Genomic DNA, 19,812 nt, shown 5'->3' with positions numbered 1-19,812 from the left:
TTTTTCAATGAAATTTAAAACACTTGCATTTTATTTTCTCTTTTTTTTGTTATATATTTTTTATTACTCTTTTTTCGAATTTGTTTCTCTTTATTATTTTGTAGTGTTTTTTTGCCTTATAAATTAAGCATATAGTTTTTTTTGTTTGTTTTTCGTTATAATTAGCTAAAAATAATATAAAATTTATAGTAAAATTTAAAAATAGTTAAATAAAAACTCAAAAAAATTAATACAAACAAAAAAATTACAATAATACAATTATAATAATAATAATTAAATTATATAATTAACATTTCTTTCTCACCTAACACTTAAGCTCTCAGTTGGTTTCCTTTTTTTCTCCTAATCTTTGGAAAATTATTCTGTTTTTGTTTTCTTTTTTTAAATTTTATTGTAATTTTTTTCCTTAAATCTTAGTTTTTTTCTTCTTCATATTAAGCTTATTTCAAACTTATTTGTTTTACATTTAAATACTTGTTTCTTCTCCTAAACTTTCTCTTCTAATCCTTGTGTATAGTTATTTTAAAACAAGTTTTATCAAATCTCTTAGGTTTAATACAGTTTTATAATTTTGATTCAGCATTTGGGAATTTAGGACTTTGTTCGTCTTGCTGCTGAGGGCTGGCTAGTGTTTTAACAATTTTCGGTACAATAGTAATAGGTTGATCCTCTTCATCTTCCATATCTTCACCCTGTTCCTCATCGATGGGTGTTAGAGCCTCCACATGTACCGGAGTGTCTTCCGATGTTGTGCATCTCTTTAGGCAGGGAGCCATAAAACTGGTTATAGTGGAGATGGCAAATAGACCACCAGCCATGTAGAAAGGTAAATCGTAACTTTGGGTGGCATCGTATACAGCACCGGCCAAAGGTGAGCCAATAATGGCGGCAAAACCTCTGAAGAGAATTAACAAACCAAAAGCATTTGTCAATTTATCCAAACCCAATAGATCGACCAAAATAATTGACGTCAAAGAGATATAGCCGGAAATGGCAATGCCGAAGAAAATGGACATGGCCACATAAGCACCATAGCTAACACACAAAGGAGTCAGGAAAACGGAAACGGTACAAATCAATAGACAAATATTATTCAGGAACAAAGAATTGACTTGAGGAAAATCAGCTACATAACCGCAAACCACACGACCCACGGTATTGGTAATACCAATGATGGAGATTAGGAAAGAGGCCGAATCAGGATCAATACCGGATATCTTGGCAGCATCGACCAAATAGAAGAAGGGCACATACAAACCAGCCATGCCAAAAACATTCGATATACCAATTAACATGAAAACAGGATCCTTAAGCAGGCTAACATCTAACATGTTGTTAATGACGGATTTAACTGAATCGGGTATACCCAAGCAAGGGCATAAATCATATTGCTCACGTTGTCTTTCGGCTTCCATGAGAGGATCTAATCTTTGTACACTTTGCATGCTTTTCTCATATTTGGTTAACGATAACACCGATTGACGATAGTTGGCTAGGGATTTTTGAGATTGATATTGTGGTAGATTGGTAACAGAACCCGAATAGAAAATATCTTTTCTGGACATGGGTCTAACCATTTTACCAGTTTCTTGACGTTGTGACAAAGACATTTTCGAAGCAGTCATACCCATTTCCATGCCATTTTCATCTAAATCAGCACGTGAGGAGGCGCGTATCGCAGCCAAAGAAGGTTGAAATCTTTCGGAGGCTGAGGTCTTGCGTGATCTTTGGAACGAGGGCACCGAACCATTTTTAGGAAGACCTTGATGAGGATCCATAAGAAAGGCCGGCTGTGAAGCATTACGTGTCATAGGATCCGAAGAGTTGTAGGGACTGGTGCTGGATTCCGAATTGCGATGTTGTCTCTTAGGTCTAGCATCTAAATGACCATTGCTGTCATTATTATTGGGTGGACTTTGTTGTTGGCTATTTTTCAAATCCACTACTTTGGCCTCGGTAATGGTGGGTAGTGTAGAGACCGGTTGCAAACCTCCCGACGAGGCTTGTTGAGCCAAAAGTTCTAGATTTAATGAAGAATGAACACCTGGATCGGCATTTAAAGGCATTTTCATTTTACGCTCCATCGAACCATCAGGCAGCTGAACCATAAACGAACCAGCAAAAGAACCTCTTTCTAATTGTAATTGTTTCTCCTCATACATGCGTTGCATTAAAGGTTTAACCTTCTTTTTCTTGGGATATTTCAAAGGTCTCATCATGGCACCAAAAATGGCACAATTCAAAATCATCCCAGCGAATATTAACAAAGAATTCTTCCAGCCATACTGCTGCAATAGATAAGTAGCCAAAGGAGCAAAGGCAAAGGTGCCAAAACCGGAACCACAAACAGCTATACCAGTGGCTAAAGAGCGTTTAGTTTCAAAATAATAACCCACTGCTACTACAGCTGGCAAATAGATCATACCAAAGCCAAAACCACCTATCACACCATACGTCAACATCAGCATATTCACCGAGGTGCTGAGAGTACTCAGAGCAAAGGCAATACAGGCCACTATACTGCCCGCTATACACACCGTTCGACAGCCATACTTATTGGCCAAAGCCGAGACTATGGGACCAGCCGCTAGATAAACACCACTCAATAAACTGCCAACCCAGGCCACTTTGCCCTTGCCTTCACCAAAGTAAACGACAAATTCTTCCATAAAAATACCAAACGTATAGGCGATACCATCGACCACCATGTTGCACATAAATGAGGCGAAACAAATGACCCAGCCATAGCCACCGTCCGGCGGTGGTGGCAATTCATCATATTCACTGTATTCATCATCTTCGGGGCTGCCAGCAGCACCCTCTTGCATGTCGGCGGTTAGACGGGCCGCTTCTTCGCAGGCCAATTCACTGTCGGTACGATCGAATTTACGCAAACGGGCCGAAGACCCAGTTTGGGGCATTGTGTCGGCCATGTTGTTTTTGTTTTAATTTTTGTTTTCTTTTAAGATTTTTTTTTGTTAAATTTGTGAAAGTTTTTTTTTTAATTAATATTTTGAATTTTTTTTTGAAAAAGAAAGAAATTAAGAAAAACCCCCAAAAACTGTCGAGTGTGAACAGGTTTGTGTGTGTGTGTGTGTGGAAAGGTGTTGTTGGGTGGGGCGGGGTTATAAGAACAATTTCACTTGGCTGTCATGTTGTTGTGTTCAGGGGTTATTTTCCGTTTAAATTGCAGGAAATTTTCTTTTTAAATTTATTTATTTATATTTTTTTTTGTAAATTCTTTTGTTTCTTTCTTGTTGCACAGCACTTGTGTTTATTTGTTTTTTTTTATAAATATTTTTTTGCTTTTGTTTAAGTTTTCAAAATTTGCTTTATATTTTTAATAATTTTTTAATTTCTTTCAACACTAAATAAATTCAATATTTCTTTTGCTTAAAATCTCGTTTTGTGCTTTTTCTTCTTTATAATTTTTAATTTTTCAAAATTATTTTTATATATTTTTTTTTAATAAAAAATTTCTTTTATTGTTTAACACTTTCGATGTTTATTCCTCGACATATTTTTTAAAAATGATTAAAAGGGTTTTTGCATTTATAACTTCTTAAGTTTTATTTTTTCTACAAAACAACTGCTGCTGTTAAACGCTGCCTGTTGACGCTGCTGCTGCTGCTCGTGCTTTTCACTCTTTCTTAAGTTATAATTGTTGTTATTGTTTTTCTTTATTTTCGTTCAATATAATTTTATTACTAGTTTTTTGTTGTTGCTATTGCCGCTGCTGCTGCTGTTTCCACTATTAATTTGTTTTTGTTATTATATTCTTTGTTATTGTTTTTATTGTTTTTTTTCACATGGTTTATCTTGAAAAATTTTTTTACACCAATTCATTCTATTTGCTGTTTTTTTTCTTAATTTTTTCTCTTTTTTTTTGTTATCTCCCTCACAACACTCTTTGACTTTTGTTTGTTTTTTTTTAATAATTTTTTAATTTGTTGCTTTTTTTTCTCTTGAATGAAGTTTAATTTTTTTGTTTTTCTTTTGAGTTTAAATTAATTATTAATTAATATTTAATTGATTTATTTATTTTGTTGCTGTAAAGAGAGAAAAAGATTTATGGTTAGCTTTCCAATAAGATATAAATAATATTTATATTAATGTTTTATATGGAAACTTTAACAATTCTGTTACTGAGTAAGAAAGTGTTGGAGAGAATTGTGTAAACTGTTGCCGGGTGTTAAGCTCTTTTAGCTTTTTGACGGCAGTATAATAACTGACCAAATCTAGTTTTCTTTAAAAGAATTCAAGTTTTCTTCTTTAAATACATATAGAGATAATGTTTAAGATTTCAAATAAAATTTTTATGATTTTTTCTTGAAAAATTTGTATTTGGATTGAATATTATCGAAGTTTTAAACCAAACAATTCCAATTCTGACTAAAAATTGTGAATGTCTTTGTGATAAAAGACTTTTTGAAACTCATTCTACCCACTAAAGAACCAGCCATGGAGCATCTTTCCAATTGCAATTTTTTCTATTATGGTTTAACCTACTTCCTTTAGGGATGTTTCAAAGATCTCATAATGGCACCGAAGTTGGTACAATTCAAAATCATGTCAGTTAGTATTAAAAGAGAATTCTTACAAGACCTTAACACCATTTCATGTCCCTCTCCTCTTAAAGCATAGGCAGCCAAAGAATTATAAAGTATTTTGGAAATAAGGACACATAAAATTATCCTACTAAGTAAATAAAAACTTGACCTGATCCCTCACTTGAATCAAAAACTCAAAATCGATTAACTGCTTTAATTTGTCAGATATAACCAATATTGAATTTGTCTTTTTATGTTCTTTAATGCTTAATTCCCAGAAGGCAATAATTTAGAATAGAATAATGGATCAGTAACCGCTATAAAGCAAACAAACTTATTTTGCTGTCCTTTAGTTCAACATAACAAAAGTTCTCGTTATCATGGTCTCATCGTCCTGGTCTTTGAGATCCCGGTAAATGTGCTTCAAAATCTTATACTGTAGACCGCAGATCTCTGATATCTCAAGGTATCAGAATTAGTTTAAATAGAATTGTGGTATCTTAGACCCTTAAATCTTACTTATTTCGAAGACCGTCCTAAAAAGGCAAACATTTTCCCGATTTTCATTTTGAAAGCGTGATATAACGTTTTAAAACTTCAAAGTTTCGTTGTTAAGTCAAGAATGATTCTAAAAAAATGTTCTGATCCATCTAACTTGAGTATCGATTGGTACCGAGATTTTAGATTAAAATATAGATTTCATTCTCACTAAGAGTGTTTAAAACTTTTGCAGTTAGAGATTGAAAACGTGATAAAACGCTCTAAAACTTCAAGGTTTAGTAGTTAAGTCAAGAATGGTTCTAAAGAAATGTTCTGATCCATCTAACTCAAGTATCGATTAGTACCGAGATTTTAGATTATAATATAGATTTCATTCTCACTAAGAGTATTTAAAACTTTTGCAGTTAGAGATTGAGTTAAAGTGCTTCTTCTTTCTGTTCTTCTTGAGACATAGAATGCTTAGAAGAAGACTTCTCATGCAAAACTTTTGATAGGAGCAGATCATATTGTGATATATTTCTTATTGTTGTAGTATATCGACAAATACCGATTTCAATTTGGGGTGAAAAGTAAACGATTTTTCTTAGTTTTTTTTTTTTTAGATTTTTCAGAAATTTCAATTTAATTTCTATTAAGAAATGTGAAATTTTAACAAAAAATCTTTAGATCAGGAGGATCACTAAAAATATTTTGAAATTTTTACTTAAATTTATGTTCGAAAATTATAAGTTATAATCGAAACAGTTTTAAAAGCTGTAAATAAGAAATAAATTTATTTAGTCTTTCGAATGACTAAAATTTATTCAAATGATCTCATGATCTTGAGAATTCTTAAAATATTTGTTTTCAAAATTTTTAAATTTATGTTTGGAAAATGACCTCTAGATCATAAGGATCTCCTTGAAATTAAAAAAAAAAACACTGCAGATCAAAAAGTTAAGTTTTTAAAATAATCTCAAGATCATGAGGATTCTTAAGAAAACTTTTATTTTCGAAAATTCGAAATTTATTCGAAAAAGATCACTAGATCTTAAGGGATAAAAAAGAAAATTTCGAAAATTCGTTTTATAGTTTTTTAAATAATCTTTTAACTACGAGGATCTTACAATATGTTCGAAATTTAAAAATGTTTTAAATTCGAAAATTTGAACTTATGTTCGAAAAAATTTGAAAATTCTTTAAATAATCTCTTAATTACAAGTAATCATAGAATTAAAATTTTGATTAGATCTGAAGACAATTTCTTATATATTAAACAATTTCGAACATAAAAATTTTAAAAACTGTAAAAGATCTCTTAAAAATTCTTAAATAAATAGTATTCAGGCTCTAGTTCAAGTCCCACTTGTGATACATTTTCACTTAAATTCGACAAATAAAATTTAAAAACTTTTAAATTCTGAAAAAAAACTTTTTATCATAAAGAAATTTATTATTTAAGTTCGAATATTTGAACAAGTATTTGAAACATTTTAAAAGCTTTTAACATAATCTGTGAATTAAGAGGATCCTAAATCATGTTCGAAAATTTACATATTTTATATTCGAAAATTCGAACTTATGTTCGAAAAATTTTGAAAATTCTTAAAATAATCTCTTAACTCTAAGGAATCATAGAAATATAGTTTTAATTGAATCTGAAGACAATTTCTTATATATTAAAATAAAAATTTTCTAAAACTGTAAACGATCTCTCAAGAATTATTATCTGAATACTATTCCGACTCGACTTGGAGATCTATTAGGAATTTATTTTCCTCTTAAGTTCGACGAATTAATTTTTTTTTATTAAAGTTTAAAAATCATAAATATTTTAAAAAAATTTATATCATTAAGAAATTTTCGAAAATTCGAATTTATTTATGTTCGAATATTCGAACAATTGTTTAAAACATTTTTAAAAGCTTTTAAAAGTATTCTGTATATTATGAAGAATCTAAACTATGTTCGAAAATTAATTTTTTTTTATATTCGAAAATTCGAAATTATGTTCGAAAAAATTTTAAAAATTCCTAAAATAATTTTTAAATAACAAGGAATTATTAATTAATTATAAAATTAGAATTAAATTTGAAGAAAAATTTTTATGAAATGCTAGCTTTAATGAATTCTATAAATTCCTTTAGTTTTTTTTTGAGAATAAATTCCTTTAAGCTACTGTTAAATTATCAGAATTTCATTAACTAACCATGTTTAGTTTAGTCTTTGTTATTATTTTATTTTATTATTTTTTTTTGTTCGTACTCATTCTATATAGCGGCATGCTTGTCAAAATCAAGGTGGTAGTTTTCAAAAATTTTGTTGTTGTTGTGTTTTTTTTTCTATATTATTGTTGTGTTTTACTTGTTTACCATTTGGCTATTTTTTTGTTTATAAACTTATCTATGTATGATTGAGTGTAAAAATTTTGTTGTTTTGTAGAGTGCATTTTTATAAATTTTGTCATTCAACAGAAAAGTTATATTTTTATAAGAGAATAAGTGTGTATTACAAAAACAAATCTGTTTGTTTCTTTTTTTATTAAAAATCTGTTATAATATTATAACTCCAATCAAGCTCTCCCTTCTCTCATTTAATAATTAACAGCAAAATCAATAGAGGAAAAAACACAACAACAACAGGGGAGTAAGATAGCAAAAAAAAAAAAACAAAAGTTTAATTACAAATTTTATTTAAAATTAAAAGCTGACAATGTTAGTTTTTATTTGAATTTAATTAATTTATTATTGAACAATTTTTTTTTATTTAAATCATTTGCATATTTTGTAGTTTTATTAACAAAGTTGTGGGTTTTATAAATAAAATATTATATTTTATTTAATTTCTTTGTTGTTATTTATATAAACAAAAAAACAACACAAGTGTGTTTTATTTATTTATTTTTTTTTAATTTCAATTTTTTTCTGCAATTTTCTGTAATTATTTATAATAATGATGTTGGTTGGTTGATTCTATATAATAGGTGCTTTACTTCTAGTATATAAGAAAATTTTTATACTATTTAAGTTTGTTTTTATCCAAAATGTTTTAAACAAAATTTAGTTTTCTCTAAAAAGGGGGGTGTTATTATTTTGATTTTTTTAGTAGAATTTTTCTTTTAGGCGTTTTTTTTTTTGCTAATTTTTCTCTACATTTTCATATTATAAAAATTAGGTAATTAATTAATTTTTTTCTTCCACAAAAAAATTTAAATTTAATTTTCTTAACATTTTTATTATTAATCTTGAAAAACAGAACATGTTTTCTAATACTTTTTCAATTCTTTAACACAACACACATAATCGATAAATTCTTTTTTTTTTGTTCTACTACTTGTAACAGTTTTGTTGCTGTTGTTTTTTTTTCGTTTTATACCATATAAAACATTATAATTTTTTTGTCATAGAAATTGTGTAAAAATATTATACCTTTTTATTTTTACAAATTGTTGTAAAGAGAATTTCTTTTTTTCTTGCAAAATTTAAAAAAAAAATTTATACATAAAATAATTAAAATTTTCTGCTTATTTTCTGTTGCCTTGTGCTAAAGTATTGTTGTTTTTATTTTTTTTTTCTTAAAATTTTATCTTTTTATACAATTTTTATTTGATTTTTGTTAAGTACTCTCTCGCGCCGTCATGAAATGACTGCTTAAATACAAAATTGTAAACTGAACATTTCAATACAAAAGTTTCAGTTGTATTACCCTCTAAATGAAATAAAAAAAATAAGTACACAGTTGTGACAAAACTGTTATACTGTCAAAGTATCTCAATACAATCAAACATTCGCATAACAAATATTGTTTAAACAAAGTGCATTATTTCATGGCAGGGATGGAGAGTTCAGTACTATAGTAGTTTCTCTGTTAGTACTTTGTCACAATGACACCTACGATAGACTAGTACTTTTATGTACTAATTCCTAAACTAATCAGTATATTTGTTCATAGTTGATAGACCAATTCATAGATTAGTTAACGCACTAGTACATAAACTAATCAAAAGTCTTTTCAATTGAATAGATTATAGTAAAGATAATAGACTAGTCAATAGTCAAAGCTAAATACAGTAGGCTAGACAGTATGTTAGACAATAGACTTGTCAGTAGGCTAGTTTTTAAACTTGTTAACTGACTAGTCCACAAATTAGTTAATAGACTAGTCCATAGATTACTCATTAGTCAAAAAATTTGTCGACAAATTAGTTGACAGACTAGTCCATAGATTAGTTAATGCATTAGTACATAAACTAATCAAAAGTCTAGTCAACTGGTCCATGGAATACTAATTAGACTAGTCGAAAGACAAGTTCAGATGCTAATTAAGGGACTAGTCAGTTGGGTAGTCAAGAGAGAGATCAATGGGCTAGTCTTAGGCTAGTTAATTAAAAAATCTAACGTTTAGTCAATAGATTATCCAATGAACTTGTCATAGGCAAGTCAAAAGACTATTCAATAGCCAAGTCAACAAACTGGTCAATACACTAGTCTTAGGCTTGTTAATAGAATAGTATAAAGTTTAGTCAATATACTATCTTATAAACCAGTCAATAGACCAGCCAAAAGACTAGTCAATAGACTGATCAATTGACTAATCAGTAGATTGGTCAATGTACTAATCAAGGGACTAGTCAACTGATTGGTCAATAGACTAGGCGAGATAATAGAATAGTGGAATGTTTAATCAATAGTCAATCTAATAAATTAGTCAGTAGTTTAGTCATAGACTAGTCAATAGCCTAGTCATATACTAGTTAATAGACTAGTCACATACTAGTCAACGGACTACTCCAAAGTCTAGTACAAAGACTAGTCCAAAGTCCAGTACAAAGACTAGTCCAAAGATAATCAATAATCAAGTCAATAGACTAGAACAATGACTAGTCCAAAGTCCAGTACAATGACTAGTCCAAAGACTAGTCAATAGACTGGTCAAAGGACTAATCAGTAGACTAGTTCATAGCCTTGTCCGTAACTTGAAGAAATCAATGTCTATCTAATAAACTAGTCAGTAGCCTAGTCATAGACTAGTTAATAGACTAGTCCAAAGTCTAGTACAAATACTAGTCCAAAGACTAGTCAATAACCAAATCAATAGACTGGTCAATAACCAAGTCAATAGACTAGTCTAAGGACTAATCACTAGAGTAGTCCCCAGACTAGTAAATAGTCAAGTTAATAAACTATTTAATAGTCTAGTCAATGCTGGGTTAAACAAGCCAAAAATCTCTCTTTAATTTGACATTTACTACAATTTCAAACTTACACAATTTTCCATGCCTGGTTTGTTATTGTATTTATATTTTATCTCTCTTTTACCTATAAAATTCTACTTCTGTCTGGTTTTTTTTCAAAAACATTGTCGTCATACAAATATGTATAAATTTTTTTGTTATTAAATTCTCAACCCTGTTTGTGTAATCAAAACAAAAACCATAAAAAAGAGATATATGTTTTTGTATATTAAGCTCTACTGGTCGCATTACCAAAAACTCATTTACTCATCAATTGCCTTAAAAAAAGTTTGCTCTCCTTAATACTTTAATATTGAAAACTCTCTTTCTCTCTCTCTCTCATATCATATCACTGTTGGGGTTTTTTATTTTGCGTGAGTGTTTTGCTTGATTTTTTTTGCTAAATCATTTCTTTCTTTTTATTTCTTTTTCCTTCTACTTCTACTCGTTAACAACCCGGCGTATACGTGATAAAAGCAAGAAGCTGCAAAAGAATCTTTGTATGATATGCCTGATTTTTTTGTTGTTGTTTGGTTTCTTTATGTGACATTTGTTGTAATATCCTGGAAATTTTTTCACATTAAATGAATTCAACAAACTGTGATAAGTATTTGTTTACCGGAAGTGTAAAATCTCTGGAGATTTTTATTTATGAAAGACTTTAACCGACAAATGAGGGATTAGTTGAAGAGTAATTCAAAGAGTTTTAAATCAAAAGGTTTTTTTTAAGATTTCAATAATATTTACTTAAAAATATGTACTTTACTTTACGGAGAGTTTATGCTTACAAATTTATTATTATTATTTTTTCTTAATAACTAGTGAATAGGGATGTCGTCATAACTTTGAAATGCGACATATGATGTCACATGCCCAAAGCATCTATAATATGTATCCATCTTGTTAAATCGACAAATTACGTTAGATATCCTTAATAACTAGTTTTAAAATTGTTTCATACAATTCCTTGTCTGAGCCGGGTATACCTTCGATGATAATTGTTAATTAAAAGTCAGTGTCGCCTTTAAAGCTTTAATGCGCTCAACTTATATTGCAAGAGAGTGACTGAAACTTTTACTGGTCTCTAATATAATTGCCACCTACATACATATGTACATCATACACGCCTGCCTCATATCATTATAATAGCAGGAACTCAAAGTAGCTCAGGAACTCCTAATAGCAGAAAATTATTCAGATTTTGCAGGTTCTTCTTACAAATTAAGTGACAGAAGTCTGAATCTCTCTAACATTACCAGTATTAAATCCAGTAATACGTAGATTCAAAACAAATCCGTCTCAGTTTAAATCGTCGGCATGTTCTATAGTATAGTCTAGTCTAAAGTCTAGATTATAGTTTAGTCTATAGTCTATCTATAGTCTAGTCTAGTCTATAGTCTAGTCTATAGTCTATCTATAGTCTAGTCTATAGTCTAGCCTATAGTCTAGTCTATAGTTTAGTCTATAGTCTAGTCTTTAGTCTGGTCTATAGTCTAGTCTTTAGTCTAGTCTATAGTCTAGTCTATAGTCTAGTCTATAGTCTAGTCTATAGTCTAGTCTATAGTCTAGTCTATAGTCTAGTCTATAGTCTAGTCTATAGTCTAGTCTATAGTCTAGTCTATAGTCTAGTCTATAGTCTAGTCTATAGTCTAGTCTATAGTCTAGTCTATAGTCTAGTCTATTGTCTAGTCTATAGTCTAGTCTATTGTCTAGTCTATAGTCTAGTCTATACTACATCAAATAAGAAAAAATACACCTAGGTCACAATCGGGCCTAAGTCTAGTTTAAAGTGTAGACATCCAGTTAGTGATCATTGAATAACATTTGCATTTTGTAAAAGTGTACCTAATATTTTACTCATAAGTGTAATAATTTCAAGTTCTAACAACATGTTGATCGTGAGTAGAGTATTGCTTGTTTATTATTTTTTTTAAACAAATACATTTAAAAATAATTCTCTAACACATTCATAAATTGATGACGTTGCTCAATTATAAATGGGTATGCAATTAGTTTGTGTGTAAATGAATATGAATGTATGTAAAAAAAATAAATGAAAAATAATTCATTTGCAATACAAAACCCAGCAAAAAAAAAAAAAAAACAATTCTATAAAACATACTTACATTTCTATATACAATGAATAAGAACAAGAATATTATATATATTAATACTATATAGAAGACAACTTGTGTTGCTCATACATATTTATTTCGTATAGACAATAACTTTCGTTGCGGACTTTGTTGCTGCTTTTGATGTTGTTATTGTTTTTGTAATTTATACTGTACTGCCATCGAAATATATAAAGATACACTCTAGGGGTGCTTGGCAACCAAAAATATTACAAAAACTTTAAGATTTTTTTTGTTATTATTTTATTCATACTTATAGATACAAATAACAAAAACAACAATAAGGAAATACAAAAACAAACAAAAACATTAAAAAAAAATAAATAAAATATGACCTTAATTTTTATTTAAAAATTTGTCTTTTAAGGAATTTGAGACCATAAGACTCAATTTAACTGTTCAGACAGTTTATTTACTATGGTGGGGACAACTTCTTAAAAATGCACGTGTAGTTTTCAAAAAAAAAAAAAAAGTAAAATGGGATTTTTTTCATAAAAATGCTTTAAAAATTAATTTGATGAAGTAAGCAACAAATAAACAAACAATTTTGTTAGAATAAGAGTAATATAATGGAACATTTCAATGCAAATATTTGTGCTTAAACATATTAAAAATTTTTAAATTTATTTGTCATATAATTAAGGAAAATTTCATTAAAAAAGATGGACATTAGAGACATGTTCTATTATTAAATGCGACAGGATGATTAATGATTTGGGAATGATTTGTATTTGATATTTTTGATAGTATTGGTAACGCACCTAAGTGACTTAAACCAACCTTGTATTCAAATTTGTGGATCATCCGACAAGATGTTACGATCTTATTTCACACTGGCAGAACTATATGTCACACATATCTCCTCACTTATGGAAACGGCCAAATGTAAATGGTCTATAAATTTTGGAGAAACCATGATCTAAATTGGCGGAACAAATAAAGTTTTGAGCCTTTGTATGTTTCTCATTTCACACTTGGCAGAACAATGAGTCGTATCTTCTCTCCTATGGAACCGACAAGATGTAAATGGTCTGTAAATATGAGAAGATTAGATATATTGCCGCTTCAAATAAGAAAAGTTTTCAGTCTTTGTATGTTTCTTATTTCACACTTGGCAGAACATTGAATCCGATAACATTTAAATGGTCTGTAAATCTTATTGGTAACATGGTCCATATTGACGGTTCTAAAAAGGAAATTTTTGAGTATATGTTCTCTGCCAGGTAGAGTAGTATACTCTGTTATATGAATCTTTATTAATATCAAATTATTACTTTTTGCCAGAAGAAATATAACTGCAGATATTGTTTGGAAAGTACAATTTTTGAAATTTTGAATAAAACCCAACTAAGACATGTTCGCTATACTCTGTGCCCATTATACAGATTACATAGTACAAACTTTACAAAACTTTGAAAGAACTTTTCAGATGGCAACAATATCTAAGATATCTGGGACAACGAACTCAGAGATCTAAAGTTTCCTGTGAGTAGCTTGTCCTCTTGGTATCTCTGAAATTTGGTTCTTCACGAAGTATTTTATATAGACATATCGACAAGGTACGGGTTCTTTAAGTTTTACATCTCACGCCACTTTATTATCGAGACATTGAAAGACTCTATGAGCTATATATATCAGGTAAGTTTAGAGATCTTGTTAGTTCTCCCATAATGTGCTAAATCATTTTAAAATTTAAAAAGCAACAAAAGGATTACAGTGCATTCTGAACATTTTCAAATTGTTAATTTTACACTTTAGAATAATATGATCTCAGTCTATACTAATAGTTATAGAACTGCGATATGGAACTTTCTTTATCCAGCCAGAGATCTTTTCTTCTCCTGAGTTGATTTCTAATCTGACCTGAGTTGATCATTAAATAATAACTTAAACAGTATTTTTGGTTGCATTAATTTTCTATTAAAGGCAGGGAAAACTCTTTCTTAATCCTGTAAATTAAGAAAGGCCCAGTCTTACAGAGAATATGGTTGTAATTGTCAAGATCCTAAAAACAATCACTATCCTTCGGTATGATCCATATAATAGTAGATACAAAAGTCCTCAAATATGATTGAAATTTATTTGATTTTAAAAACAGTAATTGATTTGGGATACAAGTTAGAAGTTTGATCTTGCCTACCTCATGACTATATCACTAACAGATCTAGTTTATGTTAGAATTATCGCTCAACACGATCACAGAATTTAGAAAAGTTGTAGTATAAAGAAAGGAATCGTGTCATAATCATTTTCTGAGTCGATTTAGCTATATCCGTCTGTCCGCCTGTCTGTCTGTGTGTCTGTCTATATGGCCATATAAACCTTGTGAGCACGCTACAGGTCGCAATTTTCAAGATAATTATATGAAATATTCTTCTTTTGGTCCAAGAACAATTGCTATTGAAAATGGTTGAAATCGGTCCGTTATTTCGCCTAGCCCCCATATAACAGCGGTTCCCGAATAGGGCCTTTTGGCTTATAATTACGTTAGATGTTCTATTATGTCAACAAAAACCGGCAAAACTTAGTTTTATAAAACCTTCAATAACACTACAGAATTTTGTAATTATCAGGCCTCATTTGAGTCCAAACTCCCCTTCAGATAATTACTTGACACATCAATCCCTATTTCTTGCTGAAACGAAAATGTATTCGTTCGCGAATGATAATAATTCGGTAACTGATTAAAACTATAATCACGTCTTGAGTTCAATTCTATATTTACGTCTATAGTAGTTTATTTAAAATTTTAAAAATTATTACAAAAGAGTGCCTCCTTTTCTTGACTTCCCAGACCAACGTTGGTTGACAAAGAACTAATTCTCGCCAACGAAACGAAAAAAAGAATTTCCTTGTAATAACACTCAATAAAAGTATAACAGTTTCATGTTGTTTTTATTTTTTTCTTCAAAAACTGTTATACAAAACAAATCAAAGAAAAGCGAGTACAGTATTTTCTTATTTCCTATTTATATTACGTTTTGGTATCTTTTTCTATTCTTTTCATGTTATTTTATATATTATATATTTATAATGATTTTGCGCATTTAATAATTGTTGTTGTTTGCTCTTGTACAATTAACGCTCCCATTTTCGGGTAATTTCAATGTAAAAAAAACATGGGAAAACTTGTAGTGCGTTGCAATAAGTTTAATGAAATTTCAAACAAATAACATTTAACTGAGTAATACGTCATATAATTTTGACATTTTGAGAGAACAAAAGAGAATTTACGCTCTTTCTATTAACAATAACAACAGGAAAAACGTGTTGTTTTTGGCGTAAAGCAATTGTCAAAAGTAAAAAACAAAAACAACAAAAATAAATATGTACTGACAAGCAAAAAATGACAGCTTTAACAAACAGAAAAAAATACGTCTAAATGACATGTCGACATTTATTAGTGGTTGAAGTTCAAATTTGACATATAAAACTGTTATACGAGCCATCAAAAATTGTTTAAATATTTAGTATAGAAAGAAAAAAGTTTAGATTTTCTTTTCTTTTCTTCTTGACCAATGTCATTAATGAATTATTTACATTTTCTCTAGGATTTTTAATTTAGTTTTTTCTTTACTTTGCATATTTGCATTTGTTGTTGTTTCAATTAGATATTTATTTATATTTATTACTTTTACTGCTGGCTGCCACTTTTCATAGTAAATTTTTAGCCAATTAAATTTACGTTTAAATTGAAATTCTTTTCTTTTATTGAAATTGTTTTTTTTCTTGCTGCCGCTCTTGTCTTTCTAAGTGTAAATGACATGACTGCAGTGTAAAATGTGTAAACATGTGTTGTGCATGGTGTGGGTTTAATTGTTTACATGCTTGAGAAAGGGGTGTAATTGTTTATAAAAAAAAATGGGGATAAAATAATTATTTTTAAGAATTTGTAATTTTGGTTATATTGTTTACATGCAGTGTATATTGAAAGTTTTTCAATTACCAAGTTAAGTAAGAGTTTCTTGATTTTTAGAAACTTGTTTTACTTTACGTTCGTTAAGATTCTGAGGCAATTTTTGCGTACTGTTTTGTTGACATAAGGTAAAATGTAAAATTTACCTCGTGTATTTAAAAAAAAAAAACTTAAAGTATTTATGAAAGTTACAAGCAAATTTTCTAAATTGTAATTTGTAATTTGTTTGAATAGTTTACATTGTGTAAAACATGTTTTTCTTTATGTTCGTTAAAATTCTGAGGCAATTTTTGCGTATTGTTTTGTTGACATAAGGTAAAATGTAAAATTTACCTCGTGTATTTAAGAAAAACTTAAAGTATTTATGCAAGTTACAAGCAAGTTTTCCAAATTGTCATATTTTACATTGTGTAAATAATGTAATTTCTTATATTAACACAAAAAATGAATAGTTTACATTGTGTGAAAACTGCCTGCTTGTTTACACAAAGTAAATGTTAATTATACATAATTTAAATAATTTTTCAATGAAACATTTAGTAAATCTCATTATTGTCCAGTTTTTCAATATTATTTTAGTTTACATTAAGTAAAATTTACATAATGTAAAGAAAGACAACATTAAATTGTTATGACAAATATAAAAATTTTCTCAAGGTAAACAATTAGTTTTCCAAAAAAATCTATATTTACATAATGTAATAGTTTGTTTAAAATTGCCTTTGTTTACATAAAGTAAATGTAAATTTTACAAAAGTAAACATTTAGTTCTGTAAACTCTAACTTTTTATTTTGTGAAAATGAAGAAAAAGTTTATAATTATCAAAAAAATACATTGTTTACATAGTGTAAACATTGGTTTACATCATGTAAAAAGGTAAATTATAACCAATTTATAGTTTTTTTTTTAATTTTACATGAAATAAAAAGCATTTTTACTGTAATTTCGTATATTTTTTACTTTACATCGAGTAAAATGTAAAATTTACCTTATGTCAATAATGTAGATTTTAAGTAGTTATGGAAAATGTGAAAATTCACGCAAAGTAAACAATCATTTCTCTAAAATCCAATTGTTTACATTGTGTAAATAATGTAAATTATTTGAAAATTAAACAAAATTACATTATTTACAACAAGTAAATAATGCTTAATTAAAATTTACATTTTTTACATTAGAAAAATTTTACATTTTTCAAAGTAAACAATTAATTATCAATTATTTACAAAATGTAAAAAAATTAAATTATTGTAATTTTTATTAGAGAAGTACATAGTTTACATGAAGATTCCATTTTTTTTAAATTCACATTGTTTACACCATGTAAAAAATATATTTTTTGAAGTTATACATGAAAAACTTTATTATTACCAAATGTTTGTTTTTTACACCATGTAATCAATGTAAAGTTTTAAAATTTTACTTAAATTTGTATTTAAAGGGTAATATCGTATTTTTTACTTTACATCAAATAAAATGAAAACTTTACCTTATGTAAATAAGGAACATTTTTAGTAGTAACGGAAAATGTAAAAATTTACCCAAAGTAAACAAACATTTCCCTAAAATCTAATTGTTTACATTATGTAAAAAATGTAAATTATTTGAAAATTAAACAAAATTACATTATTTTCAACAAGTAAATAATGCTCAATTAAAATTTACATTTTTGACATTAGGTAAATTTTGACATTTATGTAAATAATGTAATTTTTAAAAATTTTCTAATTTTTATTAGAAAAAAGTCAAAAGTTCACAGTTTACATGTAAATTACATATTTTTGTAAAATTTACATTGTTTACACCATGTAATAAATGTATTATTTTGAAGTTATACAAAAAACTTCATAATTAAAAATTAAAAATCTTTTATTATTTACATCATTTAAACAAACAATTTTAAGGTTATTTGAAACATTTTTAGTATTTAATGTAAAATTTCTGTAATTTATACAATGTTTCTCTTTAAAGTACATTGTTTACATGATGTAAATTATACAAATTTTTAATAATACAAATAACTTTAACTTATGTGCCAAAAATTTTGTTTTAAATTTTTAATTTTTTTACATTGTGTAAACAATGTATAGCTTATGTAATAAAATGTAATTTTTTTTAAAAATTTAATTCAGTTTTATATAGTAAATCTCATAAAAATATGTTTTCTTAAAATTTACATTGTTTACACAATATATTTAATGATTTTCGCATTCTAAATCTTTGTGTAAACTTAAACATTCTTCTGTCAACTCTTTAACTTCGTATAAAAATAAGAAAAAAATTTCATATTTTTTTTTATAAAAAGAAATTTTTATTGTTCCCTTTTTGTTCCTAATTACATTCTTTATAAATATTGTCCAAATAATCTCTCTATACTACTAACCTAAATTACATTTGATGTTGTTGTGTATAAAAGTGCCACTATATCTTTGACCTATTTTGTTTCCCTTAAACGGAAATAAATATTTTGTATTTGTACTCTTACTCTTTCAATATTTTTATTCTCTCACTCTTGTCATTATTTGTATTTCATTTAAGTTTGCTCTTTGACCTTAATTTTTACAATCTCAAACATACAATTGAATAAAGTTTCTGTACTACTTTACTTACTGCATATAAAGCCAAGGGAAAATTTACATATTTACACGTAGTTAAATATTTGTTTTTTTTTACAAGTAAAATAGTCTGGCGCCTAATAGTTGTAATCAAAGGAAAAAAAAAAAGATCGTAATATTTGCTGTCAATAAATAAATGCTGATGACTGCTTTATCCTGAGAATATTTAAAATATAGTAAAAAGAATTAAAAAGGCATATTTTTCTTAAAAAAAATTAAACGTGTTATGTTCCTTAAAACAAAATCCCACCATTATAGTGAGGTAATAGGTGGGGTATTGTTTCCCAACACGTCATAATTTATCTCTCTTTTACTTCGTTGGTTAATCTATATTTGCTGACCTCTAATTGTTATTTACTCTACGATATCGTAAACTTTCAGTTTTTATTTATCTTCATTATAGTATTACCATTTCTTTTTTGCTTTAATTGTGCTAAACTTAAATATTGTAAATATGTCGTTTATATTTAAACTGTGACATGTCATTAAATTTAATAGCATTTTATAGCATTGAACTTGTCACTGCTGATTAGTATGTACATGCCACCGATATCTGTTTAACAAATAAATTTTATATAGAGCAAAAACACATACAAACATACATACATACATACATACATACATACATACATACATACATACATACATACATACATACATACATACATGCATAAATATCTATTTATATGATTATCAGAAATTTAAAAGTATCAATTAGAGAAAAAGTTAAGTTCTAGCTCAGTTCTCTTTAAGTTCTAGTTCAGTTCTAGTTCTAGTTCTAGTTCAGTTCTAGTTCTAGTTCAGTTCTAGTTCAGTCCTAGTTCAGTTCTAGTTCAGTTCTAGTTCAGTTCTAGTTCAGTTCTAGTTCAGTTCTAGTTCAGT

At 28.0% G+C, this 19,812-nt stretch overlaps 2 protein-coding genes and 1 long non-coding RNA gene across 3 annotated transcripts in view; 1 reads left to right on the top strand and 2 right to left on the bottom strand.

Moving 5' to 3' along the window:
* The window catches only part of LOC111682947 (putative mediator of RNA polymerase II transcription subunit 26), a 58,717-nt gene that overhangs the window by 18,949 nt on the left and 19,956 nt on the right, over window positions 1-19,812 (top strand). The window lies entirely within an intron of this gene.
* LOC111682953 (monocarboxylate transporter 3) lies at window positions 190-8,699 on the bottom strand. Its single transcript, XM_023444955.2, has 2 exons — window positions 8,459-8,699; window positions 190-4,049 (listed from the first exon to the last, which is right to left on the bottom strand). Exon 2 carries the CDS (start codon window positions 2,931-2,933, stop codon window positions 564-566), a length of 2,370 nt encoding a protein of 789 aa, XP_023300723.2. The 5' UTR covers window positions 2,934-4,049; window positions 8,459-8,699; the 3' UTR covers window positions 190-563.
* LOC124419968 lies at window positions 12,435-15,202 on the bottom strand. The gene is made up of 3 exons (XR_006940959.1): window positions 15,162-15,202; window positions 13,179-13,429; window positions 12,435-12,616 (listed from the first exon to the last, which is right to left on the bottom strand). It is a non-coding gene; the product is annotated as an uncharacterized LOC124419968 (long non-coding RNA).

The sequence above is a fragment of the Lucilia cuprina genome, chromosome 5 (genome assembly GCF_022045245.1).
Source record: "Lucilia cuprina isolate Lc7/37 chromosome 5, ASM2204524v1, whole genome shotgun sequence".
In the NCBI taxonomy this organism is placed as follows: Eukaryota; Metazoa; Arthropoda; class Insecta; order Diptera; family Calliphoridae; genus Lucilia; species Lucilia cuprina.
This window is presented reverse-complemented; position numbering and strand designations above follow the sequence as displayed.